Below are 23,494 nucleotides of genomic sequence, written 5' to 3'. Positions count from 1 at the left end.
GGCTGATTTAAATCTGATTAGATTGTGGATAAAAATATTTAAACAACTCATACTAAATTTACCTTTAATTGGATTACGGTCACTAGAAGACAATGACCTTTTCACACTTGTAGTCTGTATGTTTGACTATCTTACCCAGAAAACAAATGAAAGAAACAGTTGTCTTTAGTCCATTTTGTCTCACTGACGGCATATTCAACTACTATTACTAGAACCTGCAAATAAATGTAAACAAACTCAATGTGGAAAACGGGCAATAATGCAGAAAATAATATATACAACTAAAAGGAAACAGCTCGGTCCAGAACATGTGTCACTGAATGACACTTATAAATAGTATAATTGGCGGTGTGCAATTACGAGAAAGATGTCAACCCTCAAGTTACATTTTCAGAATGCACAGAGGGATGTAAGAAAGAAGCTTCACAAAGTGGAAATACAAAACCATGGATAATTGATTAGAAGAAAATCTATAAAACTCTGTGCCTGTTGTGTGTCCTTGCAAGGCTAAGAGAATACATCCAAATTACTAACCATTCTCTGACCCTGCTTTTTCTGTTTGAGGGTTGCAGAGGCCAAGAGAAAATGTCTAGTCTTACAGAGCTTATATGGACCATAATTCATATCAAACATCCACCATGTGGATTGCCTTATACTGTAAACCAAATTTGTTTATCCAATTGTAATTACTGCTAAACTAAAAGTTTTGGTAGATTGAAACATAAAATTATTTTATGTTCTCTAAGGTACTTTGTGATACACATAAGTTGTTCAATCAATTAATGTAAAACAGAAGTGACTTCCTTAAAGCAAGGCATATCAAATATTTATTACTGATCAATAATAGAAGCAAATCATAGAAATAAGCTCACAAAGGCCTTAAAGAAATACTGTAAACAGATAAAATGGAAAATAATAAGTATATATATATATATATATATATATATATATATATAGTGGATTCAGAAAGTACTCAGACCCCCTTCATTTTCTGCACATTTTATTATGTTGTTGATTTAATTTTAAAAGGATAAATTTGCAATTTTTGCCCATTAGTCTGTGCTTAATAAACCATAATGATAAATTGAAAACATTTTCAGAAATGTTTGCAAGTTTAATAAAAATCAAAAACAGAAATTTCACATTCATTGAAGTATTCAGACCCTTAATTCAATACTTTGTAGGTGCTTCTTTGGCAGAAATTCCAACTTTGGGCTTTCTTGGGCAAGTCTTTTTAAGTTTTCCATGTCTGTGTTTGTTCAGTTTATCCAGTTCATTCAGGCAGATCCTCTCAAGTTCTGTTAGATTGGATGGGAAGTGTCTGTTAACTTCTATCTTCAGGTCTCTCCACAGATTTAAGTCAACGCCACTGCGCCACTCAAGGACAGAGACTTGTCCAGAAGCCAAACCAGCCTTGTCTTGACTGCTTCAGGTCATTGTCTTGCTGAAAGGTGAATCATTGCCCTTGTCTGAAGCGTGCAGAAAGAGATGGGGTTTGAGGTAGACATTGATAGACCACAAAGACAATGCTGATTTTACACAAGTCATTTTTCTTGTTTTTGCCATGCACCCACAGATGCCAGAATATGTTGCAGCACCATTTTACTCAAAATTGGAAAAATAGGGTTCCTTGGATGAACAACTGAATATTTGTCAAACTTAGAGATGGCAAACATTGATACCATTGGACAATAAATATCAAAGAGAATGAAATATACTGGAGTGTGAAGAATCAAGTGCAAGATTGAAAAAGTTGGACTTGGCATTCCATGACAAGGATCTGCTTACAGCCCAAAAGAGACTTACAGATCATATGGGCTTACTGTAACAGTTCTGATTTTTCCATTCTTGAAACACTGGCTTGCTAAGTGACTCAGTCAGATTTTAATTGTATTTAAATGGTGAAAATAGAACATGCAGTCCTAAGGTTCACAGTCCAAGACCCTTTTATTTACAAGTGAATCATCATCAGTGTTTATGTCTGTGTCTGTAAACACTACTTGGCCTGATGACATACTGTATATTATGTTATTAAGATCCTCTGTATTACTCCCTCTTTCAATACCATCTTCTTCTGAGCTTTCCCCATAAAATTAACATATAGTATCTTGGTAAATTGTGAGTCCTATTGACACAGTGATGCCAAAAATAACATCAAAATTATTTTCTTTAATCATAATTAAATACCTCTTCATTTCCCTTACATCAATTTTTTGCAGCCTCTTCTCTCAGTTTCAAATGTAGTAAATGTGATTGATTACAATGATTGGTAAATGTGATTGATTACCTTCACAATAGATTGTGTGGCCACCAGGGGGTGCTCCAATTCCCATAACACCCGACACACACAGGTTCGGGTACAAGTTCTTCATCACCAAGGCTTTTACTGTGGGAAACTCTCCCACAACAAGTATTTCCTGTTTCACAAGCACAAGTACAAATACAATTAAAGCACACAGCAATATCCTTTCCTCGTCTGTCATCTTTCTCTGCTTCTCCTCCGCTCCTCCACAAGCTTTGCCCTCCTCCTTCTGACTGTGCCTCCCAGAGTTGTGGCAGGCAGCTCCTTTTATTTTACACCAGGAAGCACTTCTGCTGTCCTGGAAATGCTTCTGGATGAGGTGGGAGCCCAACAAAGAAGAGATCACTTGCATCACCCACGGAACCCAAAAGGGCTGCATCGAAGAACTCCAGTTCCCATGGTGCCCTGTGGGGATCTGTGGTGCTGCTGCAATCCAGGGGGACTGCCATCTAGTGGTCCAGGGGAGATAATGTCCTGTGCACGCTATCTCCCCTGGTTCTTCCCGGCTGAGGGTGTCCCAAGCAGGTAAGGCCCCCGGCCATCCTTCAAAATGGTTAATTCATTAGTTAATCCTGCTAGATCTGACCATGATGTGTTCATAATGAACGCTTTGAAATCAATTTAGCTTACATTATGTGGCATCTCCTACCTCAATGCTAAGAGAAAATCCCCACATATGATATACTGTTTAATGCATCTTGATGTCTAGTTATGCAAGATATCAAGCTTTTTGGAGCGTCCCCTCTATTTTTTGCCCTCTAGACCCAAAAAATATTTCTGTGCAGGAAATTATACTCTTATGAGAAAGAGTAAACCAATAGGTGTCTGACAAATGATCAGTAGGACTTACAGTTGTGTGTGCCACATTAATCAACCCCAGCAGTTCACCCCTAATAGGATACGAGGGGTCAAAGTTACTCCATTTCACAAAACCTTCTAAAAATGGGAATCAGTAATCTAAGCATATGAAATGTCATTTTATGCTATTTCAAGGATTCAAATCATGAATTTGATAATCATTTTTTTTGACTCATTACTGGTGGTCCTAGCCTTCTAAGACCTACTCCCAGAATTGTACAAACATAAGCATGTGGTGTATTGTTTTAGACTATTTCAAGGTCAGTGGTTACAAATATGTTATCTATGGTTTTTTCTGTTACAACTGAGAATATTTTTACTTTAATGATTCCAATTCAAGCAAACATTTTATTATTTCAAATAGCTGATGCAACTCTTCTTGTTTATTATGTACTTCTACCTCATAAAATAAATTATTATTTTCTATGAATGCCCTGTACTAGGGTGTTTTATTCAAATTCAGACATTTTTAATTAAAAACACTTGAATTTCAACTACTAGTTTCTACACTAACATGCTCAACTTTACCATGTGATGAGAAAATTATAATGTGCTGCCACATGCACATCAGAGGGTCACCTTCTGGGCCCATCGGAGGTACGGAATAACCCATGGGGACAGGAGGGGCTCTTGCTTACAGTCTTGCTTCCTTTTATTTTCCCTAACAGTGCTGAGAAATCGCCCAATGAGGGCAACTGAGACAAAGAAGCCCCATCCCTTCTGGCACAGGTAGTATAAAAAATGAACATCCCTGAAAGGTGGTGCCAATCTTTTGGGAGGAAGTCCCAAAGCTTGACCCAACCTGTAGAAAGTGAGCCATTTCCAGATTTTCAAGGTGAATTTCCTTTACTCTAGTTGCTGTGCCCTTGAGTACATTTCTTTTGTTCCTGAATTTATTTTGCTTTGTGTTTTAAACAGGGTGACCCAACTTTTCTTCAGGTCTCTGAAATTTGTCATATACACCACCATGCAAATATGCACATACATGCAGAAAAATACTATGAGATTTTTCAGGTAATGTAGTAATACTCATCGATCATAGCACTGGACAATGGCATGATAGTACATGCAAGTAGGAATACAACATGTCACAATAATATCCTATGAACTTTTGAACCTCTCGTTATTAGTGAAGTTGTAATTAAACTAATCATCAAAAATATTAGGAAATTAAAACTACTAAGCTCTAACTTTGTTTTGTCTGGAAGGCAAAAGTAGTAGTTGAGTAGATCTCATTTAAATGATATCACACAACTAGTGATCAATAACAGAAACTGAAGACATGTGTTTAAAGCAGGATGTGATAGCTGCTGTGTTATACTGTACTTTGTTGACAAGATTTCCCATAGTTCCCTAATTTAGCTCCAATTCAGGAGTCCCGATGTCTTCTTCAAAAAATCAGCTTTCTTACTCAAGTACAGTAGATTCACAGAGTATTAAGACCCCTTCACTTTCTGCACACTCTATTGTTTTTGGGGATATAATTTTAAATTGATAATTATTACATTTTTGCCCATTGCCCAGTCTGCTGTTAATAACTCATAATGATAGAGTGAAAACATGTTTTCAAATGTATTAAAAATTAAAAACTGAAATCTCTCATTTATGTAAGTATTCAGATATTCAGACCCCTTGCAGGGCACTCCAAATTGTGTTTGGGTGTTTTTTTAATTGTCCTTGAGATGTGCCTAGAACTTGACTGGAGTCCCCCTGTGGCAAACTTAATTGTTTGGACATTATTTAGAAAGGCACACACTTGTATATTTGAGATCCTACAATTCACACTGCATGTCAAGACTAAAACCAAATCATGAAGTCCAAGAAACTCTCTGTAGAGCTCCGTGATAAAATTGTGGTGAGGCAGAAATCAGGGTAAGGGTATAAAGCCATTACTAAGGCTGTGAGTGTTTCCAGGAGCTCAGTGACCTCAACAGTTGTGAAACAGAAGAAGTTTGGAACCACCAGGACTCCTTCTAGAGCTGGCCATTCAGCCAAACTAAGTAATCGGGCAAAAAGTGCCTTGGCCAGGGCACTGACCAAGAACGCAGTGATCACTCTAATAGAGCTTCAGTAGTCCTTTGTTGACATGTGAGAAACTGTTGGAAGGACGACCATCTCAACAGCACTCCATCAATCAGGTATTTATGGTAGATTGGCTAGACAGAAGCATTTGACAGTTTTAAAGGACTCTAAGAGGATGAGAAAAAGGTTTCTCTGTTGTGATGAGACAAAAATTAAACTCTTTGGGCACAACTCGAAGCACTATGTCCAGGCAGTGGTATTCCTAATGCCATCCCTACTATGAAGCATTGTGGTGGCAGCATCATACTGTGGGAGTGTTTCTCAGTGGCAGTGACAGGGAGACCGGTCAGAATTGTGGGAAGTATATATGCAGCCATATCCAGAGACATCCTGAAAGAAAATCTGCTCCAGAGTGCACACAATCCTCAGACTGGGGCGACAGTTCACCTATCAGCACAAGAATGATCTGAAACATCCAGCCAAAGCTCAGACGTAAACCCCAGTGAACATCTGTGGAGAGATATGAAGATGGCTATTTATAGGTGCTTCCCATCCTGTCTAACAGAGTTAGAGATGTTTCAAGAAGGAGGGGATAAACTGCCCAAGTCCAGGGGTGCAATTCATGTAGTGACTTACCCAAGAAACCTCAAAATTATAATTGCTCTCAAAAGGACTTCTGCAAAGTACTGAACTAATGGTTCTGAAAACGTAACATGAATTAGAGATTTCAGTTTTTGATTTTTAATACATTTGCAAACCTTTCTGAAAACACATTTTTACTTTGTCATTATTCATTATGAAGTGTAGATTAATGGAAAAAAATCAATTTAAAATTAAATCTCCAACACAATAAAGTGTGCAGAAAGTGAGGGGAACCGAATACTTTCAGAATCCACTGTAACTAACGTAGTAGCTATACACTGTGCAAATTTATTCATAAATTCTATCAGTTCTGTTTACAACAGACACAAGAACAGACCAGTCAGAGACCTTCTAATTGTAAACCTCACCACCTATGTGAAAATATGTGATGGCATCATGGATTACTTAACCAGATGATGCAGGTGATGGACCAACCCATCATCTGCAACTATGAAGAAACATTTTTACCTTCTATTTTGTAAATTATAGCACAGCTGCCAGTGACGCGGTCAGTAAGATGGTAGTCTTTGACTCCGAGGTTGTGGTCACGTCATGCTTGTGGGCGTTCATGTCGTCTACTGTATTGTGTGCTATTAACATATCCTTCATGCAGGACCTGATTCTACTTCTATATGCAAGCAGAAGAGCTGAAAGGACTTGTTATGCATTCAGATGCCAGTTGTACAGTTGATAATATGCAATATGTCATTACAGATATGACACATTAAAAGCCAATCGAGTGATCGTCACCCAGGCAGGATACCCTGTGGTATATTGCTCCTGGGAGAATCCAGTTTCTTTAATTATACTTTTTAACTGAGCATACCCAAATACTTGTTGAAAAATAATTGCTTATAAGATAGATAAAGTAAAGTAAACATGCATATACCATGTGCTGTGTTCTCACGGTACATCTAGAAAAGCTATGGGATGTATCTTCAATTGAGACTCAAGCAGAGGGTCAGTTGCTAGAATAAATAAATCCGTATTTTATAGAACACTTTTAACTCTGGGGGGTGTGGTGGTGCGGTGGCTATGAATTCAAAAATCCAGCATTCTGGAACTGAAGTCCAACGCCTGATCATTTTCCCTGTGAAGTTCATACTTTCTGTGTGTGCCTATGTTAGGTTTTTCCTCACATCACTGAAGATGTGATGTTATGTTAATTGGCGATTCCAAGTTGGTTCCTGTGATAGACTGGTGCCCTGATTCCTTCCTTGTGCCCATTAACGCTGGGATGGTCTTCCCCAAACCCATACTCAAGGCTGTTACCTTTCACCATGAACATCAGGATAAACAGACTTGTATGAAGAGCTGCTTTCACGTTTCAGCAGTAAAGAGCATCTGACCCTGTCCATTTATATTTTTGTCACTTAATGATGCTTACATTTAAAAATCACATCTTCAATGTGCCTTTTAAGTGCATTGCACTTTTTACAGAAATAAGTTTCAGGGTTGCTTGAACTCAAATATGCACTCAATGAACTTCCAAAAAAATCGTCACATCGAAGAGATAATGTGACAGATGAAAAGACAGCGTAGGTGAGAAATAAACTACTTGTATCAAGTAACAATTATCCCATCATTATGGAAGCCCAGTTAAAAAACACACTGCTTAATCAACAGGTCGCTACAAGAAACACTTCTACCACCTACTCTAATGTCCCACTCACACAAGTACTGAAAGAAAACGAGAATAAATAGATTTGCTCCCTAGCTGAATTAATCATTGTAAAACATACACTGGTGGGAACAGCTCTGGAGATGGATTACTCAGTGCACTTTTGTTCAATTTTGTGGTTCTCATACTGTTTATAAGATTTAAACACTTTTAAACATTTTCATTAGAATAGCTTAGACTCTATTATTATTGTAATCTTAAATAATTTCAGTTATTAGTAATTATATTATTTCTTAACTCATTACAACTCTTCTAAATGGAGTATCATTTGAATGAATTTCATTAAATGTGATTAATTGTGATCAATCATATACATAAAAACACTGTCATGGATGGACTGGCATCCCAACTGAGATGCCTTATTCCTCTGCTTGGCCCAGGAGGCTCTGGAATAGAGGCAGGGTGTCTCTTGTCTCAGTTAAGAGACTGGCATGGGATGCCCGCATGGTGGGAGTAACAAATGGACTGGTGTCCCAGCAGGGGTGGAGAGAAGGTCTTTACCTGGCCTGGGTGGCTAGTATAAGGGATAGACAGTGCCATAGGTGGAACATCCTAACCGGGATGGTTGGCATTACATTGCCCTGTCAGGAGGCCAAATGAAGTGATGGGCACTGTCTTCCATCTGCATGTCATCACCAGTACAGTGGGTGGCAGCATCACTCTTGCTGAGCCACACTTGTAATGGGAATTGTGATTCTATAGGGTTGTCCTGTTGAGTTCCCGTGGGTGCCACCAGTGAGAACCATCAGAAAGAGGATGTCCTACCCCAAGGTGGTTCTGCCTGACCTGGAAGTGCTTCCTGTAGACTGTGGCACTGGAAGTACTCCTGGGTTGGTCTGGTGTAAAAGAGAACCTTGCCTGTTGTGCAGGGAGTCGGGGTTAGGAGAAGTGAACGACAAAGCACACCTGCAAGGAATGCAGGAAGAAAAGGAGGTTGTATTGTATTGTTTATTGTCAGAGGAAGAAATACAAGGAATTCTGCGTAAATAAATGGTCACTTACATTTGGGACTGTTGGTGTGTGGCTGTGTTTTGGGCTCGAGGGGGTATGTGATCTCCACTAGAGGCCACAACACATTAAATAAAAGAAATGAACTGAAAGGAAGAAGACCTGACTTCATGTCATATATTGTTGCTACAAAATAAGTGTATTGAAATTGTTCAGTCATATTTATCTTAACAAATGACAGCATTAGCTTTAAGTCTCCCATTGAAGATCTACTAAAAAAATAAGATCAGCGCCAACAACACATTTAAGGCTCAAGGCACAAAAGGGAAGAACTCAAACTACAAATTGGGAGAAAATAAGAACATCTGTTGCCTCTTTGGCCTGTCTAAATGGCTGTTGAACCTCTTCCTGTCTGCTGGAGTCACGAAAATCCCCACCTTTACCTCCAGGAGGCGCTCTCTTGGAGCACCATCAGCCACAGGCTCATTCCACTACGGTGTGTTAAGAAGCACCTCTGGGGGATTTTCCTGCCCACTGCTGTCAGGCAATTCAATGATTCCTCTTGACGTACTCTTAGAAATATCTGCACAATGTACATTTGTTTATTTATTTATTCATCAATTGATTGGTTGGCTGTATTATTTGTCCTGTGGATTTTATTATATTTATGCTATTGTTTGCATCTGGATTTCTCCATGGCCTTAATATCATTTATCTGATCTAATTTAATCTAATCTAAATAAAAATTATATTACAAAAGTATCTCAGTATTTCACTAAAAAGACTAAAACGCATATAATGTAAATGTTTGTCTACGCTGATCATGTGGGAATTGTCAGAAAAAGAAAGAGGACATGTGCTCCTTCAATGGATGGTTACACCACTGGCAGGAGGATTTATGGCAAAAATGTAGTGACTGGTAAATTATTTGCCTTATGTTCATGTATGCAGCATTCAAACTGTACAAAACGCATTTTAGATTTATACACAGAAGCAACACAATAAGCACCATTAAAAGCAAATCCTGTAAGTCTGCTATGTAGAAATATGGTTTTCTTCCGTGAAGGGTGACTAATCAGTAAATAAGACTGATTGTAATTTGCAGGATCCAATCCAGGAAGGGTCACATAATAAGCACAAACTAATAAGAATCTGCATTTTCAAAATGCCCAGTTTTCATCCATCTACATTGCAACACTGAGCCAGCATTTTCACCGCTCTGGAGAACATTTTCAAAAGTCTCCGTTTTCAGGAGTTAAAAATGCTGGGGTAGAGTGAAAGATGAAAAACGGAGACAAATATCTGCATGTTTAAACAAAAGAGTCAGTCAGTCAGTCATTATCCAACCCACTACATCCTAACACAGGGTCGCAGGGGTCTGCTGCAGCCATTCCCAACCAGCACAGGGCACAAGGCACGAATAAATCCCAGGCAGGGCACCAGCCCACCACAAAAACAAGAGAGTAGTATGGACTTAATGTGAGTGTGGCTGTCTGCATTTTTGGAGTGACAGTCTTCTTTATCTTCTTCTTCGTTCGGCTGCTCCCATTAGGGGTTGCCACAGCAGATCGTCTTCTTCCATATCTTCTTGTCCTCTGCATCTTGCTCTGTTACACCCATCACCTGCATATCCTGTCTTACCGCCTCCCTAAACTCAACCTTGCAGTCTTTCTTTTTCAACTTGCACCATCTGATCCTTGGCTCTGCCCTCACTCTCTTCCTCTTCTTGATCTCCAACGTCATCCTACAGACCACCATTCTATGCTGCTTAACTACACTTTCCCCTGCCACCACTTTGCAGTCTTCTATCTCCTTCGGATGAACTCTTCTGCATAGAATGTAATCTACCTGTGTGCATCTTCTTCTACTCTTGTACGTAACCCTGTGTTCCTCCCTCTTCTTAAAATACATATTCATCACAGCCATGTCCATCCTTTTGGCAAAATCCACTATCCTCTGACCTTCTTCATTCCTCTCCTTGACACCATACCTACCCATCACCTCCTCGTCTCCACTGTTCCCTTCACCAACATGCCTATTGAAATCCGCTCCAATCACCACTTTCCATCCCTTGGGTACACTGTTCATCACTTCATCCAACTCACTCGAAAAATCTTCTTTCTCACCCATTGCACACCCAACTTGCAGTGCATATGCACTAACAACATTCATCATCACCCCTCCAATTTCCAGCTTCATAATCATTACTCTGTCTGACACTCTTTTCACCTCCAGAACACTTTTGACATACTGTTCCTTCAGAATAACTCCTACCCCATTTCTCCTCCTATCCACACCATGATAGAACAATTTGAATCCACCTCCGATCCACCTGGCCTTACTCCCCTTCCATTTAGTCTCTTGCACGCACAATATATCAACCTTTCTTCTCTCCATCATATCTGCTAACTCCCTCCCCTTACCAGTCATACTGCCAACATTCAAAGTTCCTACCCTCAGTTCCACTGTCTTTACTTTCCTCCTCTCCTTCTGCCTCTGGACATGTCTCCCCCCTCTTCTTCTCCTTCTTCTTCTTCGGCCATCAGTAGCCCAATTTCTGCCAGCACCCTGTTGGCTAACAGTACTGGTGGCGGTTGTTGTTAACGCAGGGCTCGACTGATCCGGTATGGAAATTTGTATTGTTGTCCGCATATTGATTTGGCAAAATTTTACACCAGATGCCCTTCCTGACGTAACCCTCCCCATTTATCCGGGCTTGAGACCGGAACAAAGAAACACACTGGTTTGTGCATCCCCTGTGGCTGGGTTGGGGTGACAGTATTGTCTCATTTGTTTTCTTCTGGGATGGGGGGCATGCTGTCTCCGAGCTGCCCTGGCATATGCAGGACCTTTCCTTCTGCCAGTCTCATTTTCTCTCCTAGACACTTTCTGTGGGATGTTCTACTCTGCCCTTTCCCATTATAGTACTGCCCTCACCCTGTCAACCTCCTTCCACTTGGGCGCCGCTTCACAATATAAAAAAGGAAAGAGCTAAATACCTGGGAACTGTTTCCAGAGATTTTATGAATAGTAACACTCCTCCAGAAATGGTATTGCAATGAAAATGGCCTTTACAAATGTAATAGGCATTCACATTCAGCATCAAGAAAATAAACAAAAATGTTCAGTGTACTGTATATTGAGAGAGCCAGAGATTATGTACAGCATCAGCAAAAGATCTTTGAAGAGTAGCAAGTTTGGGTTCAAAATAATACCAATTGCGGGGTTGAAACGTTGTTTTCTTTTTGCATATAAAACAAACAGTTAAACATATTTAAATAGGAATCATTGTTTTAATGGAATGCTAATTACAATACTGAACATTTCAATTTCCCAATCACTCAGTTCTCACTAAGTGTATTATTACAATTGATGTTGTTGAGCTTTTTATTTATTTATTTAATTTTCTGCAGGATATAATTTAGAAATTCCTACAAAAGTGTTTTGACATGATCAGCTCTGTTTATACAGCTAAATAACACAAAGAATGTCTATACAAAGGCATTTTAAATCACGGGAAATTACAATTAACAGTAAGTGCATGTTGAGTTCTTCCTTCATGCATTTCTTTTATGTGAAGACAGAATTCAGGAGACCTGAAACAGTAAGAGCGTAGCTGTCAGATTCAAAAATTCTTTGTATAGACATTCTTCGTATCATTTAGCTGTATAAACAGAGCCGATCGCATCAAAACACTTTTGTTGCAATTTCTAAATTATATATTTTATCCCTCGAATTATGAACTGCATTTATCTTTAATTATAGCATTTTCCAACATTCAGGACAAATATAAACCCCTTGAGACACTGGAATCCCTAAAGAGGCAGCAGCATCACGGCCATGGAAAGGCAGAATTCCTCCAACAATCTATGTTTATCTTACATCAAAGTTTATTGCGTGTTTATCCAGTAGCCTGCTGTGCTTCCCTCTTCTCAGCTGCGTCTTGCTATATTGTAGTCAGAGTGTCCAGTGAGTAAAGTGCAGGAAGTGGAAAGACGTTTGTGACGTCTTCCAATATTCAAGATGTCGTATCATTTGTAGAAAACACCACAATTGCCACTTTACATTGGTGGGTGGGGCGTCCTGGATACAGTTAATTGCCTACGTATCCAAAACATAATTTCTTTAACATTTCTAATATATCTTTATTTACATTTTCATTTTACAGTAGTATCAACTTCTTTTTAGTTTTTATACTGTGTCTTTCATAATTGCCATAAAGGACAATATTCCTTACGTGAAAAGAACTGAACATACAATAAGTGAATCAAATAATTATGGGAAAGTGGAGATGGACAAAAGTACACAGAGCATAAGAGCAAATGTAACAAGGATGATGCCAGATCTAATGGAAAATACATTGGACATGAGCTTTAAATTAATGAGTAACTGGGAGTTCAAATAAAGGCAAAGATCAATTTATTGGATATAAAACCATATATGTAAGCGCCTTGATGCGTGTGAAAGGCGATATATAATTAAAATGTATTGTTATTATTATTGCCAGTGACATCACACACTGTAGAATCTTGGGCAATACTAGACAAAGAAAGGTCTAAAATAGCAGCAGTTAAATTCAAGTATTTAAGACGAGTGGTAGGTAAATTAAAGAAATAGAGAATAAGAAAATAAAAGAATCCACAAAGAACCGGAAATGCAACCACACGTGGAAACCATAGAAATAAAACAGCTACAGCGGTCTGGACATATAATAAAGATGTGAAACATGGAATCTCAAAAAAGGAGGTTGAAATGATAGGTGAAGGATAAAGACCGAGGGGAAGACCTAGAAGGGTATAGGAAAGAAAACGTCAAAGAAGCAGACAGAAAGTGAAGATCCTGAAAAAAGATAGAAAAAATATAATGAATGGCTCAAGACCTCAATATTGAAAGCTTTAATGGGAGAAGATAAAGTAAGCAAGTACAAAGAATGCAGCCATGTTCTTATCTCAAAGCATTCAGTACACAGTATTTATGACTTTCATCTGCTTGTTTTTATTAGCACAGTCTGTCTAACCTGACTTGACCTGACCTGTGGCTGGACGTGGATGGGAACACAAGAAACACGAGCAACACAAGCACAACATTGGAAAGGCATTAAGAATTATTGGAATTGCCGGAGCCCAGTGACCCTTAGGGTGGAGCTGCTGCCTCACAACTAAAGGCCACTGGTTCAGTCCCTGGCCCTGTCTTACTCGGTGTGCAATGTCCACACAGTTCCAGTACCCTTTAGGGCTTCCTTTGGAGGCTCTGGTTTCCTGTCATCTCCCATAGATTCTGTGTTGTCTTAGTAGGAAGCAGTGTGAGTTTCTAGGTTCAAATGCCATGTGAAAGACTGGCACCCCATCTAGGGTTTGTTTCTGCCCTTCCCTTGAGGTCTAGCAATGTACAACCTGCCAGAGCGCATCTGGATTTAGAAAAATGAACAGATGGATGGATGAACTCTTGAACCTATTTATTCCAATTCAAGGTTTGGGTTAGATAGCTAAATCTCTTTGACTAGGTAGAGGAATCGCCTCCTCGACTCTACAGTACAGTAAATGTATTCATGCTCTGCTCACCATCCTATACAGTATCTCTAATCTGGTGGTCTGCAAACTTGGGATTGCAACCTCAGATCTGGCCAAAAGCAAAAAATGTAGGGTTACCAAACATTTTAGTGTAAATATTGATTTTCAGGTGGTTATTTTGTCAAGCATCTTCATACATAGTTTATACCAGTAAATGTTCACTGTTCCTGTTAAACTACTCTGAAATTCAAAAAGCCCTCAAACCAAGAAATACTACTGGGGCTCCTTTATACCTACAGCAATACGTCTTTACTGTATAATACCTCACTGTGACTGCCCTTTATATCTTTAGCCAGATGTCAGAAGTTTTCTTTTTATTTGAAAATTATTTGTGTATTTAAGTGGGGTTGTTGTTATTTGTAAAAATTTAAATATATTCCTTGACAAATAAAGTATCTATCTATCTATCTATCTATCTATCTATCTATCTATCTATCTATCTATCTATGGAGATCATTGTGATGCTGCAGAATAGACGTCATAGTAACTTGTTGCTGTCATGGTGTGGAATTTCCATAATAAATTTAACATGGAAGCACTTGAATCCTCTTCCTGTTACTTTTTTTCTTTTTGCATCCAAAGCTTGGGAATGTCATTATGAATATTCACAACATTAAAGCTTTACAGAATCAAAAAAAAATCTTTTTGGGAGACTATAGTTAAAAATAACCAGCAGTTGAGGTCACCATTGTTTCTTTTTTTCTTTTTTTTTAATGGAGTTGGATTGTAAAAACGTTTGAACACCACTTCTCTATCCAGCCATCTCTTATCCAACATGCTATATCCTAACTACAGGGTCACGGGGGTCTGCTGGAGCCAATCCCAGCCAACACAAGGCGCAAGGCAGGAAACAAACCTCAGGCAGGGCAGCAGCCCACCGCAGCACTTCTCTATTATTTATTTATTTTCTTTTTTACATTGCATCAATGCATCTCTGTTCATTTCCAATCAAATTTGCCCTAAAACATAATTGTTTGTTGAAATAAACTGTCACGCTGTGTTTGTCTGAAAACCTATGAATTGTGTAATGCAGTGGACTAATGGCTCCATTCACAGTTTAGTCCATGCCTTTCTTTCAGTCATTGATGGGATAGGAACCATCACCCTATCATCCTCATGCAAACAAAAGGTGGACAATAAAGAAATGTATATGGCATGCTACATCCACATTCTCAATAATAATAATAATAATAATAATGATTATTAAATGTCCAAGGTCCAGATTATTTGAACTTATCATGACTTACAAACCAGAGTGCACATTAAGATCTCAAGATGGCGGTCTGCTTATGATTCCAAGGATTAATAAAATAAAAGTGGGAGGTCCAAGCTTTTAGTTACGGGGCCCCTAAACTGTGGAATGGTCTGCCTGCTACTATAAGAGATGTCCCTTCGGTCTTGGCTTTCAAATCCCGGCTGAAGACTCACTACTTCTGTATAGCATACCCTGACTAGAGCTGCTGATTAACTGTACAGACTGCATCTCTGTTGTTAGTCATTAGCACTAAAACATAAGTAATATAATAGTTATAATTTGTTACTAAACCTCACCTATTCTGTTTCTCTTCGTCGTACTCAAATGTGGCACTTGCCCTACTGCCAAGTTGTTTTGCCTGCCTAAGGTAAAGTCATCTCTGATGGAGGAGCACTGGAATCATCGGTTAGAGGGGTCCTTTCATTAGATTGGCTGGCTCAGAGCTGACTCAGCTTTAAACGGCCAATAGGGGGAAGCAGCTTGATGGCCCAGGTCTCCATGACTCTGAACAAATCCAAATCATATTATATGATATTACTTACTGTTAAATTCTGCTCTGTACTTGTAATATTTATATTGCACTGTTATATTGTATTCAGCATTACTTGAGTTCTGTTCTGTGTATTGTATTGTAATTATCCCTTTTTTTGACACCCACTGCACGCCCAACCTACCTGGAAAGGGGTCTCTCTTTGAACTGACTTTCCTAAGGTTTTTTCCCCTACTAGGGTTATTTTTGGGAGTTTTTCCTTGTCTTCTTAGAGAGTTAAGGTTGGGGGGCTGTCAAAAGGCAGGGCCTGTTAAAGCCCATTGCAGCACTCCATGTGTGATTTTTTTTTGCTCTTTATTTCGCCTTATATGATTTCTCATATTAGGAATTTGTTAGTTTTCACATACCCCTTTGGGTCAGAGCACAGGGTCAGCCATTGTACAGCGCCCCTAGAGCAATTACAGGTTAAGGGTCTTGCTCAAGGGCCAAGCAGAGTAGGATCTACTTTAACATGGCCTTCTCATAACGTCACTGTAATTTAAATCCTGATACTCTGTATATCCAATTCATTATAATAACTATTCATGGTGGCTCTAAATTCTGTATTAACCCCTACTCTCTCTGCTGTTTCCTTTTCCGGTGATGGATGGATTAAAATCCAGGTCTGTATGACCATCAGCATCAAGTGACTCCGTGAGAACCCTAACTACAAAGAGGACTATTTCATTTATGTTAGGTAGAATGCCCAGAGGGGACTGGGTGGTCTCGTGGCCTGGAACCCCTACAGATTTTATTATTTTCTCCAGCCGTCTGGAGTTTTTTTTTTGTTTGTTTTTTCTGTCCACCCTGGCCATCGGACCTTACTCCTTTTCTATGTTAACTAATGTTGTCTTATTTTACTTTCTTATTTTGTCTTTTATTTTTCTTTTCTTCATTATGTAAAGCACTTTGAGCTACTTTTTGTGTGAAAATGTGCTATATAAATAAATGTTGTTGTAATTGTATTGTATTGTATTATTATTATTATTTACATTTATATAGCACTTTTTTCACTACTCAAAGTGTGTCAGTGAGTAAGTAGTGAGTCACTTCAACCACCACTAATGTGTAGTACCCACCTGGATGATGTGACAGCAGCCATTTTTGTGCCAGTATGCCCACCACACATGATCACTAATCAATGACTTTGTTAAATGGTGCGACTCAAACCACCTACACCTGAACACCAGCAAAACCAAAGAGCTGGTGGTGGATTTTAGGAGGCCCAGACCCCTCATAGACCCAGTGATCATCAGAGATGACTGTGTGCAGATGGTGCAGACCTATAAATATCTGGGAGTGCAGCTGGATGATAAATTAGACTGGACTGCCAATACTGATGCGCTGTGCAAGAAAGGACAGAGCCGGTTATACTACCTTAGAAGGCAGGCGTCCTTCAACATCTGCAATAAGATGCTGCAGATGTTCTATCAGACAGTTGTGGCGAGCGCCCTCTTCTACGCAGTGGTGTGCTGGGGAGGCAGCATTAAGAGGAAAGACGCCTCACGTCTGGACAAACTGGTGAGGAAGGCAAGCTCTATTGTTGGCATGGAGCTGGACAGTTTAACATCTGTGGCAGAGCGAAGGGCGCTCAGCAGGCTCCTATCAATTATGGAGAATCCACTGCATCCACTTAATAGTATCATCTCCAGACAGAAGAGCAGCTTCAGCGACAGACTGCTGTCACTGTCCTGCTCCACTGACAGATTGAGGAGATCGTTTCTCCCCCAAACTATGCGACTCTTTAATTCCACCCAGAGGGGTAAACGTTAACATTCAACATTATACATAGTTATTGTCTGTTTTTCACCTGCATTGTTATCATTCTTTAATTTAATATTATTTATTGTATCAGTATGCTGCTGCTGAAGAATGTGAATTTCCCATTGGGATTAATAAAGTATCTATCTATCTATCTATCTATCTATCTATCTATCTATCTATCTATCTATTAAGTGGTGAAGGGGAGAGAGATGGCTTGCCAATTAGAGACATGGGATGATTAGGGGGCCAGAATGACTAGGCCACAAAAGGCATGCCTGGACATGGGGATACACCCTACACTCAGTGAAGGACACTAAGGTATCTTTTATGACCACAGAGAGTCAGGATGTCAGTTTTAGGTCTCATCTGAAGGGCAGCTCCATTTTTACAGTGCTGTGTCCCCGTCAATGCATTGGGACTTGGGCCACATTCACACCACAGGGTAAGGGCCTCCAGCTGGCCTCACCAACACCTCTACCAGCAGCAACCCACACTTTCCTAGATGGTCTCCCATCCAAGTACTGGCCAGGCCAGAACATGTTTATAACAAGCCATATCTAGCAAATTGGTGGTTTCTCCTCACTTATTTCAGTCTTGTATAAGACCAGACTCCGTTTTTGTTTCTGTTAACACACTTAAAATACAACAACATCAGTTTGCTGTTTGTCATCCTGGTGCCCTGCCCAGGGTGTGTTCCTGCCTTGTGCCTTATGCTACCTGGAATTGGCTCTAGCACCCCCGTGACCCTGGTCTGGATTAAGCAAGTTGGAAAATGACATGACATTGACCTGAGTCTTATGGTGATTCTTCAACAGAATGAGAATAATCCATAAACATTACCAGTGTTAATGGATTATTGTAGGACTTCCCCTTCAAAAAGAGCACTTAAACATCGGCTACTATTTATATACTTCCCAAATTAGAACACAGAATATTTTGAATCTCATTTATTTATAATGTTAGTTATTCATTAAACATTTTACTTATGGTAATTGTTTCACACTCTTAAAAATAACGGTTCTAAATAATACTTTACATGGGTCACGTAGTTACTTGTAGATCCATTGTTTGGCAAAGAACTGTTTCATGGCTAAGGTGCTATGTGTATCAAATTGGTTCTTTGAGCTTTTGAAAAGGCTCCTAATATGTGGACAAATCAGAAATCTTGAATGTCTAGTAGGCTGCCTAGCAGGACACTAGCAGATCAAGAAAACTTGTGTTACTGTGTGCAGCAAAAGTCCTTTTAAAATCCTGAAGCCATTGGGATTTCACAAATCTGCTCTCAACTATTCGTGTTTGTTGATGGAGCCTGGTACGGATCTAAATAAATAAAAGTTCTTCCTGAAAGCTTCATGTGGATGGTTCTTTTAGAAAACAAAAACTGCTTCCCCTGTAGTGTTGTTCTGAAGAATCACTTCGACACATTTGTTCTTAAGAGTTTATGTCATAAGTTTGCAGAAGCTTACTTTCATCAACATATATACAAACTGGGGGATTGGGATTATTATTTCTGTGGGATGGTTAATTATATTTTTTACCCTTTGTACATCCATACTTAACTGTAGATTACAAGATTTGCAGGTTAATACTGTATATTACTCCTGAAGCCTGATAAATTCTTTCTGTACTGTTAAGCATGGAGAGGTAACTAAAATAAATATGTATAACAGAATACATATACTGTATAGCGAGTATTATCCAATAAAAACTAATAATTTTTAACTTTACTAGCAGGCAGTTTAGCACGTTTTAATTCACTAAATGAAAGTTAAAAAATACAGAATAGGCTGACATACTCTAATTAACGACATTAGCAATTGTTGAGGTAATTTATAAGCTAAATTCATTCTGACAGAATGCCGGAGGTCAAATAAATGAAGAACTTGAGTTTGAGCTTTTCTTAATCGTTTATTCGAATTGCACATGGCACTTGACTTTCTTACGCTTGATAACGCAGTTAATAGTCAATCTAACCTTTAATGTGAGCCTCTTCTGTCGTTACTGACACAAACCGAGTATAGATCAGTAGTTTAACGACGATTTATAAACACTCAATGCGGATGTTTAAGGCGAGGAGATGTAAGCACTGGCGCCGGGGCTTAGTGCGGGACGGCGCGCGACTGCGAGTGCGCGGGGCGTGCGGTGGGAGCGGCTGCCGGCTTAACGGGAGCCGCAGCGCTCACACGACTTCTCGGCTCTCCAATTAAATGTGTCCATCGAAATAATCCGAATGCGATATATCATGTGAGTGATTGTGTTATTAGTAGCTATAGGAGTTACACGTGATCGAGGCTCAATGAATAGTTGGCTTCTTTGAAAAGCAGCGCATTTAAAAATACAAAAATACAGTTCGCAAACGACTTACTGAGCAATATCATTTAGAAGTGGATAAAAATATTCTAAATCACATTTTCAGTTTTTACAGTGTGTCTGCTATTACTTAGTTTCCGTCTTTTTCTGATTGCGTATAATATTCAGAAAATAACGTTTCACTCAACAGTTTGCTAAAAAGCCCAAGTAATAAACATTATTTTGTTTAAGGCGATGCAAAATAAAATGTTATTCAATTGTTCAGTTGTTTACTTGACATTATGTATCGGACGTTTTCGTTTTACCGTTTTCTAGACACTTGAAATGTGGTTTCAGTTAATTTTAGAACAGCGGTTAGCTGGTAGTGCTACACCGATTTTAAACGCATACTACAGAAATGCTGAATAAACTTAAATAATGCGACAGAAAACTAACACGTTACACAATTCTGAAAACTTTTAAGATAAATCAGATGACTTTACAGTGAATGCCCAAAGCCTCCAAGCCCAGCTACTTATAAATAGGCACACAAATAAGAAAGACACTTTATTAGAGAGAAAAATATGAAAGGCGATAGATAGATAGATAGATAGATAGATAGATAGATAGATAGATAGATAGATAGATAGATAGATAGATAGATAGATAGATAGATAGATTCTTTATTTGTCCCCAGGGGGGAATTAGATAGATAGATAGATAGATAGATAGATAGATAGATAGATAGATAGATAGATAGATAGATACTTTATTGATCCCAAGGGGAAATTCACAGTTCACAGAATTAGTCTTTTTACAGAATCTCAATAAATAAGTAAATAAATAATTTTCACGCCACACTAACTAAAAAGAAAGAAAAGTATAAGAAGGCAAACGTCTGACTTGGCAGTTAACAGTCAGCCGTTAGTATAAAAGAGCCTAGAATATGAACGATACCATATAATAGATACATAATTACATAGATATGAAATACACTATGTAATAGATAGATAGATAGATAGATAGATAGATAGATAGATAGATAGATAGATAGATAGATAGATAGATATAGGAATGACGCTATACAATTGATAGATTGCGGCCCTATACGTGTCTTTTTCTTTCTTTCTTTCTTTCTTTCTTTCTTTCTTTCTTTCTTTCTTTCCTTCTTTCTTTCTTTCTTTCTAGTAAAGGCACTTCTTTAAAATATATTGCAATCAGACATAAAGTAGTTTAAAAAGTATGCTTACATTCTTTTTTATGTAATTATGGACACTTCATCGCAATTGTAACTTAATAAATGGAACAAATTAAGAAAAGGCTCAGCGGAGCTCAGGACTGGGACTTGAAATAAAAGCCGAACGACTTTAAATGTCCACGTATCTTCTAGTGGCCGCCGTTTACATCTTAGTGTACATTTTCTTGGAAGCACGTATTCCTGCTTTGCGCTGCGGAACATCGTGTCTATATTTAGCACCGTAAAAAAGGAAACAGAACAGAACTCAAAACTTGCCAGCTGGGGGGAATTCTTCCGTCCACTTGTGGGCTAATTATGCAAATGTAACAAATGCAGCTAGAAATCCAGGGAACAACAGTATCATGCCATCGACAAGTTTTGGCCGCGCTATAAGTTGTCCTTTCTTACCCAAGTGCCCTTAAGCGAGTTGGGGGCGCATCTAAGCCGCATTACGCCAGCCCAGCTGAAGACAATCGGGCCGTTATCAGATGGCTAAAATCAATAATAGCACCACTGGCAGACGTTAATTGTAGAGCTCTTTAGTCTCCTAAGATGTAACCTCCCACCACCACCTCCATAAGTATTCGTGACACTATATTCTCTCTGGCCCGGGGTACAAGCCATTATGGCACGCGTACTACAGGATGATCGCAGCACTTAAAAGCCACTTGTTTCCGTTCCATCCACTGAGGCATTTCGATCAAGAAGCAGCTTTGCCGATGACTGGGACTAACATCTGTTGTGTTTAGACAGGAACCTGAGTAATTTACAGCTTGCTGACTCGGGGAGGCACTTGTGGTCAGCATAGTTGTCCTGTACTAAAAGCCTGGGGTAGACGCAGAAAAAAAAAAACTATGTTGCGTGTTTCCACAGTGAGTCCAGCAATTCCCAGAAAAGACGTACGAAACACTGAGAGGTTAGTTTTAAAGCCGGGACACATGTATTGTGGATAAACGTTTAATTCACCTGGGAACGATCACATGCAGTATAAAGAAAAGCATGCAGACTCACTTCTTCCATTGCTTTTAATGAAATTGAACACGTCTTTATAGTCGTTCTTCTGCTGGTCATCATACGGCTGTGAAGACACGCTGATGTTCTCGTCCTCAAATGTTTTGTAAACACCCTCAATGACAAAGTAGTAGGGGCGATCGTCGGTTTTAATATCGTAGTAGATAACCACCGCCCGTGTGGTCCAATTGAAATGCGAATGCAGGTTGCTGGCGAACTCCCCGAGTTTGGTAGTCGACGGTCCCGTCCGTACGGTGGTCTTATACTCGTCTTTCTGAGCAAAGCCATAGGCGGGTGCCCACGCTGTGATCAAAGGTAATTTCCAGTGAGTGGCAAACCGGGCCACCGAGGCAGCGGAGTAGACGCACCCTGGTCCGACGAAGACGTCCGGGTTCTGGTACAGCTTCATATCCACTGCGTTGATTTGGGCTAGCGCCTGAGAGCACCCCCCACTCGAATCTTCAGTGGTCGTGCTCATAATGTTGATTGTGTATCCATTCAAAATTCTCTCCCGTTCAATCGCTTCTTTTGCCATGTAGATGGCCGGAGAGACCCTAGGTGAAGCCCAGGGGTACAAGGTGTAATTATTGGGCAGCATTACTGCCATTGAAATATTTTTTCTATCATCCGACCGACCACTGGCCACATGAAACGCAAGATATAATATAAGTAAGCTGGACCCAAGTGCCATGGCATTCTTCGGGCAAAGATTTGTGAAGACACAAGACTTTACAGCCATATGACTCCAAGTGGCTTAAATGCGTAATTCTGTAATAACTACATGTGGCAGATCTAAAACATCTGCTGGTTATTTCTCTCCTGTGGCATGTATTCCCTGAAAATTCTCACTCTCGTTCTTTGCCTTTTATCCCAAGACTTCGCGATTAACTGTTGATAATATTTCCCCAGGCTATTACAGACTTGTGCGCCATTTCCAGTCAACTCCTGTAGCCAAATATCCAGCGACTCCTCTCAGGTTTGTGAGAGCATCCATCCAGAAGAGAGCAACTTAAAAGCCGAGCAAAAGAGGCAGCTCAGCCCCTCTCTAAACGTCATTCTTAGGCACGGTCTGCAAAAGACAGGCTGGTGTCGCCCTCTACCGGACAAGTCCAAATTTGAACTGGTATTTTCTGAGAACAGCGCTGTGGTTTACTGGCAGCGAAGAAGTAAATCTCTGCTGTTCATATAGCGTCTTACTCACATGTCGCCAGTATCGGTTATTTCAACGCGACAGTGGCGGATTTAAAGAAACGGTGAAACAAAACATATGTACAGTCACAGTTAATGATTTTCATAATTTACCAACCAAATAAATTATAATCCTCTTAAGAAAAAGTCGCGATGATCTATCGTGGTGTATGCCGCGTGTTCGCCGCTGCCTCATAT

At 39.4% G+C, this 23,494-nt stretch overlaps 1 protein-coding gene across 1 annotated transcript in view; it reads right to left on the bottom strand.

Moving 5' to 3' along the window:
- Positions 1-23,104, bottom strand: part of npr2 (natriuretic peptide receptor 2) — a 200,743-nt gene extending 177,639 nt beyond the window's left edge. The window contains exon 1 of the mRNA XM_028804819.2: positions 22,109-23,104. Coding sequence (XP_028660652.1) covers positions 22,109-22,847 — 739 coding nt within the window. The 5' untranslated portion in view covers positions 22,848-23,104. The remainder of the gene's footprint in view (positions 1-22,108) is intronic.
- Positions 23,105-23,494: the final 390 nt, after the last annotated feature.

Source organism: Erpetoichthys calabaricus, chromosome 7, assembly GCF_900747795.2.
Source record: "Erpetoichthys calabaricus chromosome 7, fErpCal1.3, whole genome shotgun sequence".
NCBI lineage: Eukaryota > Metazoa > Chordata > Cladistia > Polypteriformes > Polypteridae > Erpetoichthys > Erpetoichthys calabaricus.
This window is presented reverse-complemented; position numbering and strand designations above follow the sequence as displayed.